Raw genomic sequence first — 20,383 nt, forward strand, 5'->3', positions numbered from 1 at the left:
AATAATTATTTTGAGATCACAACAAAGTAGTTTCTTATACAGTGACCAAAACAACAAGCTTTGTTTATGTGACAGGCCTTTCAAAGTACTGAAATCACCATGAACAGCTTCTTAAATGACTGGAGATTTCTTTTACTTTTTGCTGATTATTTTCAAAGTGGTAATTCAAACGTTGTACCTTGTCTCAAACAACATAAGTCTGATCAAATCGATATAAAAATAAATTAACTCATGGGTCAAGAAAACGTCTAGAAAAATGTTTTGCCTTATTTGGCAGCTACTTTATTATAGAACAGTGAAAATATTTAACCCATCAATTTACGATTAAATATGAAATTTAAAACTGTGTAATATGGCCCCTTTAATAAGAGAAAAAACATACATTAACCCTGCCCGAAACCAATGTTCAATGTCCTTCAGTACATATTGGCAGCACATACATACACACGCATACATACATACATACATACATACATACACAAGCATACACACTCCCACACTCAATACTGGTAGTGTGATTCAATCAGTGAAATCAATCAGATGTGTGTCGTGGTGGGGAGTACGACAGACAGGGAGGCGGCGAAGGTGTCGATGACCATGAAGACAGCAGCCGTGTGCAGAGAGGTCAGAGAGGGAGCGATACAGTGAAAAGGTCCATGTCCCATTGTACCAGTTGAACGACGGGTCTGCAGCCCCTGGGTCCCCCCGTTTGCACAGACGTCACCACACCCAGTGGCTGGGTGGAGGAACTAAAGTGGATGACGACGACCGTCTATATTGTGGTCCAAAAAAAGCTTGTCCAGTTCGTCAACAAGACAACTTTTTCCCCCCCTCACATACAAAACCATAGCAGCAGGTAGATCTCGAGGGTCTCCCCCCCTCGAGAAAAATAATGACAAAAAAAAAAAAAATTATAATAATAATACCTTTCCCAGTCATCCAGCAAGCAAGCTATGGAGCATTACCAGTTCTGGAAAGTGGCAGATGTCTTTTTGCTTGATTCTCCTTCCCCTCCATCTTCTTACACCCTGAACCCATCAATCAAGCAACCAACATTGTCCTCCGTTGTTAGTCTCTTGTCAGCAACTTCCCCAATTTTGCACTTCATCCCCGCTCCCCTCCCATAAGTCCAAACCTATCACCCCCCACTGTTCTCCCTCATCGCAGATCATCGTTCGGGCTCCGACTCAAGAGCCAGCACCCGCTTGCGCTCGCGACACTGCTTCTTGTGGGCGGGCCAGTCCCTCTGCTGGCACTGGGAGCCACAGTAGCGCGCCACCTGGCAGCGACCGCAGATGTTGAACTCGCGGAGCTGTTGAAAGACGAGGAACAAGATTATGTTTAGCTCTGTGACCCGAGGTAACAATTTTGCCAGACGCATCAACATCTAGTTGGGTTCATGAGTTGGAAAATGTGTCTGGAAAATGTCTCTCGCTTTGATCTCTCACTTATAAAATATTGTAACTTTCACAGTACGTACCCTCCTCTCAATGAGTGAACAAGGAGGATAATGACACTCATAGTAGGTGCAGGAGCACTCCTCTTCCTCCACCAGCTCCCCGTTAGCGTTGTAGTAGCGTGTGCGGCTCAGCTCCAGATACTGCTCCTCCACAGGGTCAGCTGGCACCTGCTGGATGGCCAGCCAGTACAGAGACTGCTCTCTGGACAATTCAGGGAACATGCAAGAAATATTTGGCTTAAATATTTGCTAAAAAACTCAACGCCGATTTTGTGTGACTGGCAAAAAATGTTTTTAAAAGATATCAGGATAACAAATAAAGTAAACATTAATTTATCTTTTACAGGCTAAGCTAGGGCCTTAATGAATCCGACTGGCTTTGCCTACACACAAAACATACGGCTTGTGCAGTACTCCATGGTCAGCCCTTACCTCTGTTTGCTGGAAATCTCCTCCGGCTTGGGGCTCCAGCCCACTGGCACCAGTCGCAGGTTGTCTAGCCTGTTGTCCACCGTCACAGAGTTGATGTGGATGACTTGAAAACTGGGGGCGATGCCTCCTCTGTGCTTCTCCCTGTGTCAAGACATACATATCATAAGTCAACCAGTCTCTTTAGCAATTACATAACAACGTTATGAATTAGATGAGATCCACTGATGTAGCAGTGTCAGCAGGACTGCTAGGCCTGCATTTAGGCAACTTCATTGTTTATTTCAACACTCATCTCATGTTAGAAGAGCATGAATTCTAAGAGCCTTTAAACTTTCTCTAGGTCAAAAAATATGTGCTCTTAATATGTGCTCTTTATGTCAGTCATTTTTGACAAAAAATGCTTTATAGATCATGGGGATATAAAAATGATCAATAAGCCACTGTCAACTCCATAACCAAGAATGCAGATGGTGCATCTCAAGGGTAGTCAACAGTTTTACTGGCTGCTGCAAAGTGGCCTCTTCAGCATTGATCTTGCAAATTTAACTTAAAATAAATAAATAAGACTGTTGCAATAATAATCATCTGTGTTCAGACGCCCTTTGATAATGTTTGGGTAAATGATAATCGTAAGACCCCGCAACTCCACAACAAGAATGCTCGCCAATGTCTTGAGCCAAGATGCTGCTTATTCCACACCTGATATAATTATCAAAGTACTTACCAGAGTAGCTCATGCAAAGGCCTTCCTGCCCAGCGGCCTTTGCCAATGTCGAAAGCGTAGGCAAAGATCTTAGCTCCATTGCCATCCGCATCTACCTCCATGCGCGCCTGAAAATGACAGTCATTTTTTAACAAAGGCACTATCAGAGAAGTGATATCAGCAATACTTCTCATAAACACAAGTCGCAGTTGAATCTTCATAGTATACCTCAAATGCATAGTTTTCCACAAGCGGTATGTCTTGCTCATCAATCAGTGTGTATTTTGTCTGAAATGAGAGAATGGAGACAGAATACTTTCATGTTAACAACCAGGACACATACAGGAGCAGCTAGCTTTGCAAGAAACCCAAGGGGTAAAAGAAAAAGGCAATATGAGTGCATGACCATAGAAGACAACGTGCATTTCAAATCATCCTCAGGCATTCACAAAGAGCATTATGAAACTTTATACTCAAACAGTTAAAATCAAGAAAATAACAAGTAAATGATTACATCTGTGACAAGTTATAGAATCATTTGATAAGCCCATGCTTGCCACATCCTGTTATTTCGTTATGGTGATCAAGAACTTTGAGTTGAGTTACATACAAGGGAACCTGGCAACGTAGTTATTGACTGTGTCCCACCTGAGGAATTAATCAGTTCCAAATGGGGCTTGAGTGTATATATATATATGGACAACCTATCTGGTCTGAATAGACTAGCAAAGTCAAACAACACTACTTATTAAAAATGGCTTGTTTTCAACAACATGCACAAATGATAAGCACTTTAAAGTATGTTCAAACTCATATTTGGTCATTTGCCCTGCACATGACAGCTGCAGACAAACATAATCACACATGTCCACGTCAGAGAGGGAAATGATCTTACTGTGTTTTGAACCAACATTGAACCACATCCAGCCTCAAAATGCATATTTAAAAAGTAGCAACACAGTCTTGTATTGACCATCAAAGAGCTATCCAAACTATTTGTTATTAGGTAGGTATTTCCAATGCACGTGACAAGATACTAACCCCCACGCTCCACTGAGCGTGGCACAAAACCGCCCAGGGTGTTGTTGTCCACATACCTAAAAGGTCCAAACATGCAATGTGACACTTTCTCTCGACTGCCAGACTATTGTGTAGATCTTAACGAGCGTGACATCATGTACAAAAATAAATGAAAAAAGCTGTGTGTCCAGGAGCACTGTCACTCAGCAGACAGTGCTCCTGGACACACAGCAACTGATTCAACCCAAAACGCTCTGCCCAGTCTACCCACAGTGAGAGTGTCTTGTGACACGCGCAGCTAGACACGAGTCTCTCTTGACCATCATCCAGCCACACTTTGACGTCGCATTAGTCACTTTAACTGTTAACTCTGCAACTTAAGCCCCCAAAACACCCTCTGTTTTCGGTTTACAGATGTAGACAAGTGTGCCGTCCTGCCGGTGCTTTGTCACGTTGCACAAAAGAATCAGTTGATGCATTGAGGCAATGGCTTCCTCATAAGCAGACACTTCACCGTGCAATCTAAATAACACAGCTAGCGTGGCACTGCTAACTGTATCACCGGCCGTTAGGACGATAGGACCCAGCGTCGATAAAGAAAGACTTGAATTGTCTTCTCCGTTTTAACCCGACACTGGTGAAGACAAAACACGGACCCGTGTGTTTACCTCCGAGGGACTATTCTACCATCTAACGTCCGCCAACTGCTAACGTACCCGGCTACATGCTAGTTAGCTTCGTAGCGAGACCGTTGGTGGCGGCGGAGGAACAGACAACCAGTCTGGCTCGGCCGGCTCCTCTAATCCGTTCAAATACAGTTAAAATCGGCAAAGACGTGCCCCTCCCGCGTCTGCAACGGGTTGATAACCATGAAAGCTGTTGGCCGACACCGTCTGCCAACCGCTAAACCCGTTTTCCATCGCCTTTTGTGGTCCCCGCGGGCCCTCCCCCGGCCGCACATGGCAGTCCTGGGCTCCTGCTCACCTTCCCGGCCACACGGCCGAGCCGCACGATCCCGAGCTTGAAATCCGACATCAGGAGGACGGGTGGTAGTGGCGACGGAGAGAGAGAGGCGCAGGATCCAACCGAAGCTGTTAGTTGGGTTTAAAAGTCGCCGGGGCAACCCCTCAGCCCCACTGCGATGCCAGTTTGGGTTAACTGGATGGGTGTTCGCCTGACTCCGAATCTCTCCGGCGGCAGCCCAACCTCGGTGACACACCACCGCTGCTGGCGCAGGAAAGCCGAGCTGGCTGCTGGGGGGCGGGGCCGAGGGAGGCGGGACGAGCCGCTCACCAGAGCATCCAATCAAACGCGACGTTACTTTGCTTCTGATGGGAAGCGTCCTATCGTGTTGTCCAATAGGAAACGAGTATTTTTCAACTACCGCCTGTGTCTGTTATTACGTCTTTAAACTCTCGTGACCACTTCCAACCATTTTCGCGCGAAATGTTTGATGGCGAGGCTTTCGCCATGGATGTATCAAGAGAGCTGAGTGGTACTGAATTTAACACAGTAGCCTGAAAGCATTTCCCTCATAGGCCAGTATTTTAAAAGACGTATATATATATATATCACTGTTGGCAATTTAAAACTGCAAGAACTCTTTGTAAGATGACTGTTTTATCCATTTAAACCATTTTATATTTCTATAACTTCCCAGATCCTACGTTTGTTTTGGCATGCCGTCATTGTATTATAAAGTCAATGGGCCAGTGTGGGAAACACTAATGGCATCTTTTGAGTTTGGTATCCAGTAAGCACATGACTTTCACTCATCTGTTCACTGATGATTGATTGAAGTCCTATTGTAAGACACGTGCTGCTAAATTAAAGGCTTAACGATGCAGGACCATTGAGTATTGTGTGCTCTACATCAGTATGACAAACCCGCACATGCTCTACTGCAGAAGCACAAAGAAAAGAATAACTATATAAATATACATCAATAACTAACAACAAATTGAATCACATGTAATATGTATATTTGCATAGCCCCTTTCAGACCTTTTTATGGAATTGATAATTATATTCTGTCGTGTAGTTTCTTTGTGAGTCAATTATTTATATATTACAGTTCAAATTCAGCATGTTTAAAGAAAAGGAAATTTGGATTATGTAAAGGATTGGCATTTTTAAATATCAGATGCAGAAGTCAGTCATTTTTTGAGTGTTTATTCTACTACTTTTTCAATTTGACTTTGACTTTTGTATTGCCAGTAATAATTTCAACTACCTGACATTTCTATTAATTTAAAGGGATGCACCACAAATCGTGCACAAAAGCGTTTTCTTTCCCAACACATGTGATAAAGCATGACTTTCAGTTCAGTGACTTAAGTGTGTGAGCACCCTCTGGAGATCAGGATCTGTATTACAGAGACTAAAATTGTAATAAAAGAGTTATAAAAGAACATTTTAAAATTGTATGGAAAAAAAATATGAGATGATTTTTCATTTATGACATACATTATCACTTTTTCTAATAATGCCAGAGTTTCTATTAAAACATATTGTTTCAGTAATTTGAATGTGATGAATGTGAAATACTTAATCTATTTTCAGTTTTCTGACTTTTTAGAAACACATGGTTTTCATTCACTACAACAATATTTGGATTCATTGGTAAGCTCCTGATGATAGCAGTTTTGACCAACAAATCTTACAAATCAACTATTGTGCATGGCTCACAACTAGAGATGTCCCAACACGCATTAACTTAATTAATTTTAGTAGTAAAGTGTTGATTGAGTATCGGTATATTCTTCAAGAAGAGTGTAAGTTTCACTCAAAAAAATTGCCTTACGTCTATTTCTTGCGTTTTCTGTCAGGGATGAAAGTTGCAAACAGCAAAACCCCAATTTATTATCATGTTAACATGCTGTTTGAGAGTGACATCGGACATGCAGAGAAAATGTGCTTTTTTTATGTGGCATTTATTTAACAGGGTGTATAAAGAGAGAAATATGAGATTTTCTTTTTAATAGAGACTACTGGTGTTTTCTTATAAAGCAGTCATCTCTTTCGCCGGCAACAAACTTAGTGCACATGAATCCCTTGTCTGTTTCAGGAAGTAAACACATATTGTGTTTCCTACTTTTTTTCTATTACAAAACAGCTTTTTATGTCAGAAACAATGGCAGCCCTGTGCCTCTGCTGTTCCCATTTCAAAGTGAAATGTGTGGAACACCACCTTGTCTGAGCCAGAAGGCACGACTCTCTTCTGTCAATCACTCCTATCCAGTTACAGACAGAAAGCTGGGAGGAGTGGGATGTGTGTGTGTGTGTGTGTGTGTGTGTGTGTGTGTGTGTGTGTGTGTGTGTGTGTGTGTGTGTGTGTGTGTGTGTGTGTGTGTGTGTGTGTGTGTTCCTTCTGAAGGTTTGAATTTGATCTCTGTCTTTCCAACCATATGTGCAGCTTTAACGAAAAGTCTTTCATTTAAGCTCAGTTTAAAAAGTGATGGGATTGAAAGTGATAAGATAATCAATGCAAAGCATGTTTTACCTCCTCGTCAAGAATTGAACATAACAGGAAACTTTTATTATTGGCAAACAACTGGTGACAGCTAAGCACATGTTTAAAAGGGTATGAATACTAAATTCTAAAGTTAAAACAATACGTCACAATGACTAAATAAATGAATGTATGTTTCCAGTTTCATGCAACAAACTGTAAAACACTGGATATATCTGGTATGTTTTTTTTCACCTGTCTGGTATGTTTTTTTAAACTGTAAACCAGTTTATCAACAGGTTATTTTAGTTTATGGTTGCCCCGTGGTGTGGATGTAAAACATGTAATTAGTTTTGTATTGAATGGGCCTGATAAGGGCAGACAATATGTCGAAAAGTACATTTGAAGTTATTTTCTCTGGATTCCAGAGCTTTTCCAGACAGTGGGTGTTGCTCACTATATTGCTAAACAGAGCTGTCTCTGGTGTGTCTGCACCTCAGATCCCTAGGTACACACCTATGATGACATTGTATATATCACTACCTATACCCGCCCTGGAAAATGTGATTACTCTTCCACTGTGTTCTCACAATGGTATATTTAGTAAACATTAGCAAAGGAAAATATGAGGATTTTTTTTTTTTTTTTTTTAGACTGCTATAGCAAAAATCAACTCTCAGTAGAATTGTTTTTATGCAGGAATTTTGATATTGAGATGAGCAACTATTTAAGTAAAAATGGGCATTTAATAATTGAAGTTAAAGTCAGGATACCTTTTGTGGTAGTTTAAACTAACACAAGTCATTTAAATGTGTATACTTCTCATGTTTTCCATGTAAAATGGTGCAATACAATCTTGAAGATTTTGTATATTATTATAAGTAAATGTATATAATGTCACTTACACAATGATGATTGAGCCTCTATGGTTCACTGATAAATATTTATAATTATAGTACAGTACAGGTGTGTGGTGACATTGCAGTTTTTCTTCACACACAATAATATAACTGCTCCTAAATCTGAGGTTGCTTCACTTTGGATCACAGCTGCACATTTGCGACATTTTAGGGCCCAAAAGACAAGTATGGGAAGAGAAACAGGAAATGAAGGCAAGCTAAACAAATCATGAAAGACACTATATGTTAATTGGTATTCATCTTTTTTTTACATCATAGTTTAGGACGGTGACAGTTCACCGCGCCCAAAATCAAACAACTGAAACCAGCAGAGCAGAAAGCTTTTTCCTCTCAGCTCTGACCTCTGGTGTCCGCGTTACTTCCGTGTTCCGCTCACCTGTTACACCTGTATTACAGCGCCGTAGGTTACTGTAGGTGCGACTCCAGCTCCGCCGGTGCACCTGTTGCGTGACTGTGCCATGACCGAGGAGGAGCTCACAACGTGCGACTTAACGTGCCCATCTTCCCCGACTGGCTCGGAGAAGACTTCAGGGGGCCTAAAAACGAAGGAGATGGATTTTGAGCAGCCTATTTTCTCCGTGTTGAGCGGCGGCGGTGTGAAGCAGCAGCAGGAGGCGGACACGGCGGTGCCGACCTCACCGGCGGAGACCACCGCCGACTCCGAGTCCGGGATCTTCTCTGGTGAATACGAGGTGTGCGTGGAGCATGAAGCTGAGCTGGACTGGTTCTGTGGCACCGAGCAGAAACTCATCTGCTCTCACTGCGCCATCGTGGGCCCCTGCCACGGACACACGGTGACCCCTCTGGCCACCAGAGTAGCCGCAGTCAGGGTGAGTGTGTGCAGGCCTACTAGTATAATAGCTTGCTGTATTTGTTTTCAACACCTGTTTACTTTATTTGTTGAATGTATTGACTGGGCTGTGGGACGATACAGCTCTGGAAATGTACAAAGTAAATCTGTGTTTTTTTTACTGAGGGTATCTGTCGGTTTACAAATAGCCAGGAAGATACTTTCATTTTGTGTGAATGCCGTGTCACGTCTTTTATTTGACCGATTCTCCACTTTTTTATATGTTTTTTAATTGTTTTTTTGTTTTTTTTACAATTGTTACCTCACTGTAAAGCTATATCCTTCTTTTTCTCATTTAAGTTTATTTCATGAGAGAAAATGTGGATTTTTTTTCCTTTTTCAATGACTCACTTTGTTAAAGGACTGTAGTTGTTATAAAGCAATGAGGACTGACTGATGGGAGTGGGAACAACTGTATTCAACTATTTGGCAGTCTAATATGCATATTTCATAATTCTTTCTTGGGTGTGCCATATTTTGCATATTGTGTTTTGTGCTGTTTCCTCTGAATGGTATTTGAAGAGACAGGAATTTCTTGTTGCGAATTTCTTGTAGCTGATGAGTGTGTGTGTGTGTGTGTGTGTGTGTGTGTGTGTGTGTGTGTGTGTGCGTGTGCGTGTGCGTGCATATTTGTATTTTCACCAGAACCAACTGGTGGATGTTTGTGAGAAAATGCAGCTGCAGGCACTGAGGATTGAGAGATTCATCGACCAGACGCTGACAGCTAAAGAGCAAAAGCTTCAGGTGAGAATACCACTGATCCCCTCCCACTCAACCTCCGCCTATTGACGCAGTGTCAGACCCGATACTGATCACATTGTTCAGTGAAGCCTGCAATGTTTCACAAGTACATTGTTTTGATGTTGGCTGGCCCGGCTTTATGAAAAAGTCCTGTGTGACAACCTACCTGTGCTCTGTGGTTTGTGTTGGGTTTGTGTAAGTGGAAAATGATGCCTATTTAAGTCTCTTTGCATTAGAGCTGCAAATAAAGATTATGGTATTGTCAATTCATCTGTGAGCTATTTCTTCAAGTATCCGATTCATTTTTAAATCTAAAGGAACATAGTAAAAAACAACTCCCCCAACTCTTCTTTAAATTGCTTGTTTGGTTGGAACAACTGTTCCAAAACTCAAAGACCTTCAGTTTATGATGACATAAAACTGAGAAATGCTGAAAACCTGCACCTTTGAGAAGCTGGAGCCATTTTAGCTGAGAAAGAACTGAATAGATTATTGGACTAATTGTCTCATCACTTCATTGCATGTGAAACTGTTATTGTCACAACAACATGGAGAGACATTGTTGAAGAAATCATAAAGTACATGGTAAAAAAACATGATTTAATATGTTAAATCATAAAAACACGCAGGAATACAGAATGAAATATCAGTATAATGAGCATGCTTTCCAACTATAAATTCTTTTGAATATCAGGGGGTTGTAATTGTGTCTTTTCCACAATTCCCTTCTCTAAAAATAATAACAGGGACTTTAGATCTCATTATTCTAAACAAGTCAAACTTTGCAGGTGCATGAGTAAGATAAATATAAATTGTTAACTAGTCATGTATAACTTGCTGATTCAGTCAATTTCTTACCACCAGGCAACAAAGCAAAGGTTGTCTCTTTCAGTGCACCCATCGCCTATTTATTAACCTCCCTCAAAACAAAGGGTGTCTAAAGTGGTCAGAGACACGCGTGTGTAATTTTCTAGGTTACAAGTTACAACGAGTAAATCAAACCTCAACAAACAACAAAGGCAGGAAAAACAAACACGGAGACACCTTATGTGATCAAGAAGCAAATCACCAAGCCAGTACGTGTGTTAACCTAAAACAAACTTACTCCACACTATGGAACAATGCTTTGGGTTAATGATCTGGTCAATGAATCTCTGTAGCTATTGGTGTGTTTGTTTGTTGTTTATAGTTATAGACGTGGGAAGTCAACTGTGTGAAATTAATGAACAACCTCTGTGCTTTTATGGGACTATTCAAGTGCCTGGCTGCTTGTGCAGTGACACTGTTTGACCCACATGTTTCCTAATGTTTGATGTATGAGATACTTTGCTTAACATCGGTGGCTTGAGGAAATACGCCTCCCGACTAGACCTTTTAAAACCTACAATAACGGATATTTTGGCCACCTTGGGGCAGCAGAAACAAGTTGTGAACACAACACTTTGTTCACCAGCTAACTCGCTGCTATTTGGTGCTTAGCAGATCACAGTGGGTTTTTAGAGTTTTTTTTTCTTCTTTTTAACAGCTGTCTGCTGTGGCCGAAAGCAATGCCAGTAGAGCGATGAGAGTGAACACAAGCAGTAAAGTTGTGGACCAGAAAGCTAAATGATGAGCTGAAACTCACTATAAAGCTCTGATGGGAGCTGCAGGTTCAGATGATGATTGCCACATTTTAATTTGATTCATTGTTAAAAAATATTAGTTTGGGCTTCTCAAATATGTACAATTCTCTGTGGTTCTACGTCACGGTGAATTGAATATCCATTGGTTGTGGATTGCTGTTTTTCATCTAATCAGAATTTTAAGAGTTTGGGCTCTAGGAAAGTGTAATTATATTTTTTTTACTGATTTCCTGACATTTTGTAGATTAAACGGTTCGTTAAAAAAAAGGTTTTCGTGGAAGGTTCAAAGAATATCTGATCATAAACGATGAGGGTATTTATACACATAACAACAACAACCTTTTGACTAATGTCACACTGATACAATATTGATTATGCAATTCGATTCAACACCATGTAATTTCTCCACTGCACCATGAGTTGTCTAATATCTCTTCTTGTCCCTTGGCGTAGGTCGCGGCGAGCAGGGCGAGGGAGCAGGTCTTGGCTCAGGTCAACACAGCACGTGACGCCCTGGAGGAAGAGGAGCAGCGTCTCCTGGAGGAGGTGCAGAGAGAGGAAGAGCGAGTGGAAGAGTGTCTCCTCACCCAGAAAGCCCACTGGAGCCAGGCTTTGGCGAAGCTGACGCAAACGCGCTCCGGCCTGGTGCACACATTGACGCACACTCCAGACGCACAGCTGGTGGTGAGCGATGGGACATTTTTGTCAGGAAGTTCATGGATGACTGGAGAAGATTTTTGAACAGTAGAGGAGCTTGTGCTTGAAATCCAGTAACCTGATAATGAACATAAATTGCTTAATTAAGTACAAGAATGCCCAGAAGACTCATTACTTTCTTCCTGTCTTTCAGACTAGTGTCCAGGAGATTGCTGACAGGTAATCTTTTATACATGACATTGCTTGTGAAAGTTTTTTTTCTTGTATACCAGAGAGGTAACATCTCTACTTCTGTGTGTTTTTGTCTCAGGATGGAGGGGGCCGACGGGGTCGGGGATCCATGTGACACAGTCCAGCTCAACCTGAACTCAGACTGCAGCGACAGCAAGCTGCTGAGAGGTCTGTGGGCCACCGCAGTGCTGCTGGGGCCAAACGGTTAGTGCATTTGTATTCAATCCTCATGTACAACGTGACAGATCCAGCAGGATCATGGTGGAAGATCTTTTTTTGATGTAAAAGTTTCAGTATAACAATGTAAAAATACTCCAGTTCAAGCAAAACGTATTTTCAGACTAAATGTTCCTGGGTATTAAAGTAAAAATACTCATTATGCAGAATGGTTCCTTTCTGGTTTACAATATTGTATATACTATCTTTTTTAATTATTAATACTGATTTGTGTTTTATACATACATATATATATATATATATATATATACATATATATATATATATATATATATATATATATATATGTATATATATATATATATATATATATATATATATATATATATATATATATATATATATATATATATATATACAATGTGGTGTTTAAACTACATTTCCCACTATACTGCATACAAGTATACAGTACTTCAAAATTGTACCTGAGTGAATTACTTTAGTTACTATTTACCGCCACATTAATTGCTTTCTTTAAACCTTCATTTCTTTATCTCGTAAATAAGAAATTGTGTGTTTGCATTTGAAAAAAGTGTGTATATGCTTTGACTTCTTTTGGTTTTCTGTATTTTAGCACACAGAAGCTTCTTGACTTATAGTAGTGTGGACATTTATTGCACATATTGGTAATATACACATGTTTTGTCCTGATGTATTTTTGCTCCCTGGTTGGAAACAGCAGGAGTGTAAAAAAAAAAGCCTGGATTTTTGTGTGTGTGTGTAATTGAGCAGGAGTTGAAATAAATCTAAAAATGGGAGAACGTTTAGAGAAAATCAAGGGTCGTTCATGTAAATCTTGGAAGTGGACAAGCATTTTACTGTAATTAAAGGGGCGGGAAGTGACCAGCTCAGTGGTTTTTGACATCCATTGTGTGTGGGACGAAGAGCAAGCTGTGCTATTGCAGTAAAAAAAAAAAAAAAAGGTTTCATACAGAATTCTCAAGCCTCCTCAAAACATATCTGCTCATAGTAATGCATCAGCTTATGACATTAACTCCATATTTTCCTTCTTCCCACAGCTTATGGATCATCTTATTTAAGGGTTGATGAGCGCACAGTGAGCCCTCTCCTGTCCCTCTCTGACGACTTCTACACTTTGACCTTCTTTTACAAAAAAGCTCGCCAATTGCTGCCCTACGACCCGGCGCGCTTTGACTGTTGGCCCAACGCACTAGGTTCACTGGCCATGTCCTCTGGCACCCACAGCTGGATGGTGGATGTGGGCCAGAGTGGTGCCTTTAAGATTGGGGTCTGCTACACCTCTCTGGAGCGCAAAGGCTCCGGAAACGAGGCCCGACTGGGCCACAACAGTCAGTCTTGGGTGCTGTCTCACTACGATGGGGACTACTCCTTCTGCCACGCAGGGAAGAAGGTGCCCCTGCAGGTGGCGAGGAAACCCCAGAGGATCGGCCTGCTGCTGGACTGGCCGAGCCAGACGCTGTTGTTTTATGAGGCGGACTCCAGCACCGTGCTGCATTCTGTCACACATCACTTCACTGCTGCGCTGCTGCCGGCGTTTGCTGTGACGGACCGCAGTATCACCATACTGCATTGACACAAAGCACACTCTGCCAAAAACACTAAATGACCGCAAACATGTGAAGAAATGCCTTTCTCTATTGTAAATATGATCAGCAGCTAAAGATCCTCCATCTGATTCTGCAGTTTTGAAAGGTGTGCATTTCTATTTATTTTATTAGCTTTTATAACAGTTTTAATTATTCAATAGAGTTTGATTTAGAGATGATCAGATAATTTAACTTTTTCTGTCGATCATATTATACAGTAGTGCTGTAACAGCATTTAGTTGGACTGATGATAGTTGTTTTTTTTATCTTTGTAATAGCATCATTTTGATCTGTGTAACAAAGCTTCCCCAAGTCTCTTTCTGGAAAATATTAATAACACTGGTTGATCCAGGTTTGTTTTGAATGTTGTGTGACAAAGAAACTCTGTACAGAAATACTTGAGATCATGTTGTATTATTGTTATATGCTCAGTGAACCAATTTTTGACTGTTAACATTTCTGACTGCAATAGACGTTTTGATAAATAGACTTACACAAGGTGTGCTTTTGTGATTCCTGTTGCATTCGTATATTATCAACGCTGTTTGTCCTCTCATGTTACAGCAGGGTTTTGTTTTGTTTGCATTTGAGAACGTAGTACAGTCAAATACAGTAAGTACTACATTACAATACCAGGTGTCCTGCAGGGCCGTAGCAAGAAGATAAGCTATGTTACAAGTGTACACAGTGAAGGTCCTAAGTATATACTTTGAATCAGGAAAATGTACTAAAAGTATCAAAAGTAGCATAAAATGTCCCAATTTGACAGTTAATATCCTTATTACATCATGTTATTAGATTTGTATCATGCATTAAAGTGTCAGCAGCATTTTACTGTTGTAGTCGGTTGAGGTGGAGCTCAGTTTTAACTACTTTATATCAGGCTGTGCAGGAATCATTTCTGTTTGTTTTGTTAAACAACTACAAGGCGTTGCAGTTTGAGTTTCAAATGACGCAATCACTGTGCGTCCATCATCAGTTAAACACACACAGGTGTGTCGTGTGGACGCCATTAAGATTTGTATTGTTTACCGTTTGTATCAAGCTATATGACAAGAAAGATTCATGTGCTAAAGTCATTTAGCTAAAGTTTTTTATGTTGAACTAAGGTCTACTGAAAGTTATGACAGGCTGCAACTAGTTATTTTGGATATATCTCTTGATTATATTCTCAATCGAGCGATCAGAAATTAGTGAGAAATGGAGTCACAATAATCCAGACCCAAAGTGACATCTTCACTTGTTTTTTGACCAACTAACTGTCCAAAACAAAGATTTCTTAAAAAAATAAATATTAATAATTAAACATTAAAGAAGCAAATTCTTCACTTTTTAGAAACTAGAATAATGCGGAATATTTGCGTTAAATTGTTGCACTTAAATTGACTTTCTGTCAATCATTGTTTCAGCTTAATGTGTACATTTTCATGTTTCTTTGGGGTTTCTTTGTTCAAAATCTTTATTTGTAAAGAAACTAGTAACTAAACTACAATATTTACCTCTGTATATGTAAATAGTAGAAGTATAAAGTATTAAAATGGACATACGCAAGTAAAGTACAAGTACTTCAAATGTGTCCCAAAATACAGTAGGTAAATGTACCTCCATTCCACCACTGGTAAAACTCTGTAGGACAGTAGATGTTTCCATACGAAACATCATTGGAAATAGTACTTTTTTTTGTATTAAAAAAAAATGAGGCAGAGCAGATCTGAACGCCTCTGATACGTCTCAGAAGTATGGCAGAGAACCACTGGAGGGCAGTAATGTCAAACATGAGCATCAGCAATGCTCATGTTTGCCTCTGTGCTCATGATGATGCTTCATCAGGAACTGTTTCTCCAGGACTGCGGACAGCTACAGGTGCTGATTACGATCAAACAAAAACTCAGAAAACTGAGCACATACGTGGTACCTGTTGAGTGAATGTGTTTGCATTTAGCTGTAACATCAGATACACGTATGTTTTAGGAAATATGCCCCATAATAAGAAGTATGAAGAGATCTGAAACTCTATGTGCCGAAAGGGTCGTATGCAAAACTGAGGAAGAAGGGAAAAACTATAGTCAAGTAGTGATCTCTCTGACTCAATACAGTGGTATTTGACATCCAAATAAGGCATTGTTTAAAGCACTGATGGTCATGTCTAAGAATAATGTCAAACTACTTTTTAGGAGAAAAATGATTTGAATAGTTTCTGGGTGGGTGACGTTGGGTTTCTCCAGGAATGTAGCAAGTCCAGATCTTAGTTGTGATTCCTGAGCTGTAAAATTGCAACAGAAACAGCATCTGTAAAAAACCTCTTCCAATAAAGCAATTCAGATTTACATCTAGCGTGTATCAGGCTTAGTTATTGCCTCTTTTTAGGGATCACTGAATCATGGTAACTTGAAATATAATTTGCAGTTTAATAGGCCTAAAGAAATTAATTACCACATTTGAGTTTTTTCAAATCCTTTATTTGGAGGGAAACATATCATTAATCTTTCACATTTAACTGTCATATTCACAATGTAACATGATGGCTTAAATGTGTGCATCAAGATACTGTATATACTAAACTAAATGTATGATGTGACAGCATTTAATAAAAAGGTTCTCTTCATGTTTTCTGATCTGTGGATTTCACACGTAAGCAACACATAAAAAAAGAAAGAAATTGCTTCTCACAAGGAGAATGCTTTTAACTAGATCAATATTGAAAAGGTATTTTCCATCTGATTTATCTCTTACACCTGCCAAGCAGTACACACCGTGACTTCCTGCGAACGTCACTAGTACTGTAAAAAGGAGAGGCATCGTTGACCGAGTTTATGATAAGATAACAGATGCAGCTAACATCTGCTCCTTTCCCCAACCATAAATTAGTGCTGCTGCATGTGCACGCTAATTCTTAATAATTTGACAGCACAGAACAGGACAAAAATACAGATTTACTTGCCAAATATTGGCATAAAAATTATAATTCATATTATTATAATATGACTTTTTAAAACTCACACCAGGTAAGTATAGTATAGGTAAGTATTTAATAACGGACATAATTCATTTCTTAAATTGATTCATACAAGTACACACTTTCTCAACAACTGGTGGCGACTGAACATGACGTGTCGAACCAAACATGTGATCAGCTGAAAGGACTTCACTCCAAATGATTCACATTTCAAAGTTAAAGATGACACACCAAAGTTGGCAATGTTCTCCTTCCTCATATATTTTTTGCCTTCCTCAGATGTTTCTATTGTTGGTAGCAGTGAGAATGACAGGAGGAGGCTCTATGTTGAGCTCTCGTCGAAGGTCTTCGACGCTTTGTGCCCATCGTCTCTCGTAGAAGATGCTGAGGACACAGCGAGCCTGACGGCCATTCTGCAGAGCCCAAGGACCCAAGGAGGTGAAGAGCGACTGTAAGCGGCTAGAAGGTGATATGAGAGGACAGGTTCAGCAGGATGGAACAATGAAGAAATCAATTAATCAATGATTAATCAGTTCCCAAAAAGCACAAGGAAGTTCAGTTATTGAATGAGGAAGAGTTCATGATTTACAGGTAGAGGAGACAATTTACAAGCATTTGTTCTTCATAACAGTAATGATGTACAACAAAGTGTTTCCCCTTACACACTGTTTCCTTTTATCTCTTTGTGGTACGTCACACTCGAGCCGGACAAAAACCTCATGAATGTTTACTCAACGTTAATTTACTTTTGATAGAAAATTCAGACGGCCGCATTGTTTTCAGAGTTGGGGTAATGCTTTTTTATGTTCAATTGTTATGTACAATTTAAAAGACCCCAAAGGAAAGCTGAAATGATATACTGACTAATGTATAACAACTATATTATTAATATATTGTTTAAATAATTGTTTTCCATAAGAAATGCAAAAACTTTCAGCTTCCAAAACAATATTTTATTACTATTATTATATTAAATTGAATATTTTTTAATTCATGATGTCTTCTGGACAAGACATCATGTACATTTGGGCTTTGAGAGATTGACAAAGTCATTCTTCACAAATTCATATAAAACAATTGGTTAATCAAGAAAATAATTGGCAAATGAAGATAATAGTTGCAGACTGTACTGCTACAGAGCTTACTAAATGTCTGGTGGTCATACTGCAGTTAAAACTCTGGTATTGTACCTTGCATTCAGCCGCAGAGGCCCCAACACCGCTCCAAGAGCACACATGGGAAGGCCCGTCTGAGCAGCTTCGAACCATTTCACTGCCACTTCCCCTGAAAGGAGCAAGAAGGGGCAAAAAAAAACATATCCAGATGAAGCTAGAAGGAAAAACTGGGAAAAAATTGGCATCGTCAGCAAAAAAAGAAAGGTCACACCAATTTATATGAAAAGGGTTTGAAAAGCAGGAAGTGAAAAAGACAACAGGAAGTGAAAAAGACAAGTATTATATTCTGGTGAGAATTGTATCGTTTTGTCAGCAGTCAAACGTGCGGCTCCAGATGCACCCTTCAATTGGCTTCGTCTGTCATGCGCACAATCATTCTTGCGAACACTATTTGTTGTCTTATTGAACTGCTTGGCTCTCAAGCTCCTTTATAAATGAATGACTGAAAAAGGATTGGAGATACTGGATTTGTGCAGGGCGATGATAGTCTGAAATGTCATGATTTAATATCTTGGTTACCCATTTCAGTTTCAATTCGTGAAGCCTGACTCACCCAGCATGTTGGTGGGCATGCCCAGTAAGGTGTGCAGCAAATCATGGACCTCTCTGTATCTCTGCATGACGTACGCTAGCTCCTCATCGTCCACAAACCTCACGTCTGCCCTCGAGTCGGGGGTCACAAGCTGAAAGAACGGGAAAGTGAAGGTGTGAGTGAAGACGAAAGAGAAACTTAAAAGAGGAAATTCTGAGGAAATTCTTTCCTGATGCAATCAGTCTGAACACGACCACTCACATTTTCCTCTAGAAAACGAAGGTATTCTCTTCCAAAAGAGCCGTCAGGCAGAGTGGCCATCTCGTTCAGATCGAGTGTAGACAGCCGGATCCTGGGCCTTTCTCTGCAATAACAAGTCGTACATAATCAAATGTGATTCACGAAAGAGAAAAGTCTGTATAAAAGTGCCTAAATCAGAGTTACTGTACGATGTTACAGGGACTCACGTAAGGATTGTGTGGCCTTCGGGGTCGTTTCTCATCTTGTCCCTGATATTTATCAACGCTAGGTGTCCTGTCGTCTCCCCGAGCACTGCAACCATGTCTGTAGAGTTTCATGCAATTATATGGTATTAAATGTACAATAGAGATTTGTTGCCGCTAAACCTACATTACGTACATTTTGACTTAAAGATTATAAAATATATAGATTGATAATATGCGGTTTGTCTTCAAGTAAAGTGTGTAATATAGCTCAAATGTACTTGATTTAAGGGCAATTCCAGACATTTTCCACATAATAATCAGTTTACTCATCACTGGGAGTAGGAGTCAGCCTGTGAAAACAGCTGTTTATTGTCTTCTGTGGCTTTGAAGGAGATTTTTTAAAGTATGACATACTGTCTGGCAGAAACTATCAAGTCTGATGTCATCAGGTTTATCTTGTTTTAACGTTAATCAGAAAGCCTGCATTACAAGTTGTGTGTGGAGTTAGAATGAACTGGCGGTTTCCCATGCGGGAAGAGAAAACTTTTTGAGATTAACGAATACTGTTGACGAAAAGTCAGGTGTCGCCCTTGAATGACACCTGCAGTTTCTAAACTAAATGTGTTAGTGCTCTCTTCCTCCCTGAAACTTTCAGGTTAACTGCACTGACATATGGCCTTGCTTTGTATTTATTCTCATTTCTGTTTCCAAGATATTTTAGAAGTGTTCTCCTGAGAATAAAAGATTGAGAAAGAGAAACTGTACTCAAACAGTTCATGAGAAAAGAAATCTCGGGTACAGTCCCCAACTGTTGGTTTTCATTTTACTGAAAACTTTCAAATAAGCTGAGACATTCAAGTCTTCATCTTGTAATTTACTCATGAAGGCAAACACAATTGTAATCATACATTTTAGTATTGAGTTAGAATGCAAATGCTATAGAGATTAATTTAACCCAATTAATTCTCAAAGCTAATCCCTTTACAAACCAAATAACAGAATAATGTATCCTGATCTGAAAAAGACAATCAATTTTGTTGAATTGAGCTTGAGGGTTCATGGGAAATTGGAAGGCATTTTTAATAAAAGAAAAAAGAAGACACCAGTAAGTCTCACCGTGTCTGTAGGGGTTTTGTAGTGCAGCCACACCTGACCCAACAGCCAACAGGGCTTTCTGGAAGGGGGTGGTGCGGATATGTCCAGGATACAGCCCATCATAGCTGCTGTCTGTCCGCACACTGCTACTACTGTGCACCTGGTGGACACACGCTGCTTGAGCAGCAATGTGCGACAGCATTAGAAACATGTGCACTACTGGGAAAAGACTTTATAATGCACTAGTTGGTATGTGTTGACCTCATACAAAAATAACAACTTAGTTTA

General features: G+C 40.0%; 3 protein-coding genes across 3 annotated transcripts; 1 reads left to right on the forward strand and 2 right to left on the reverse strand.

Moving 5' to 3' along the window:
* Positions 1-1,168: 1,168 nt before the first annotated feature.
* zmynd19 (zinc finger, MYND-type containing 19) lies at positions 1,169-4,649 on the reverse strand (the record flags this gene model as incomplete). Its single annotated transcript, XM_079234845.1, has 6 exons — positions 1,169-1,312; positions 1,481-1,661; positions 1,892-2,032; positions 2,616-2,722; positions 2,823-2,882; positions 4,599-4,649. 6 exons carry the CDS (start codon positions 4,647-4,649, stop codon positions 1,169-1,171), a joined length of 684 nt encoding a protein of 227 aa, XP_079090971.1.
* Positions 4,650-8,349: 3,700 nt separating this feature from the next.
* Positions 8,350-14,395, forward strand: bspry (B-box and SPRY domain containing; the record flags this gene model as incomplete). The annotated part of the gene is given in 7 exon segments (XM_079235287.1): positions 8,350-8,420; positions 8,422-8,815; positions 9,481-9,579; positions 11,652-11,882; positions 12,049-12,074; positions 12,166-12,290; positions 13,343-14,395. Coding segments are annotated over 7 exon segments (1,482 nt in total), but the record flags the coding sequence as incomplete, so codon positions are not given.
* A 1,946-nt stretch (positions 14,396-16,341) lies between these two features.
* coq4 (coenzyme Q4 homolog) lies at positions 16,342-20,306 on the reverse strand (the record flags this gene model as incomplete). Its single annotated transcript, XM_079234983.1, has 6 exons — positions 16,342-17,306; positions 18,038-18,131; positions 18,576-18,705; positions 18,816-18,918; positions 19,022-19,118; positions 20,117-20,306. 6 exons carry the CDS (start codon positions 20,304-20,306, stop codon positions 17,123-17,125), a joined length of 798 nt encoding a protein of 265 aa, XP_079091109.1. The 3' UTR covers positions 16,342-17,122.
* Positions 20,307-20,383: the final 77 nt, after the last annotated feature.

This window comes from Taurulus bubalis (assembly GCF_910589615.1).
Source record: "Taurulus bubalis genome assembly, chromosome: 19".
Taxonomy (NCBI): domain Eukaryota; kingdom Metazoa; phylum Chordata; class Actinopteri; order Perciformes; family Cottidae; genus Taurulus; species Taurulus bubalis.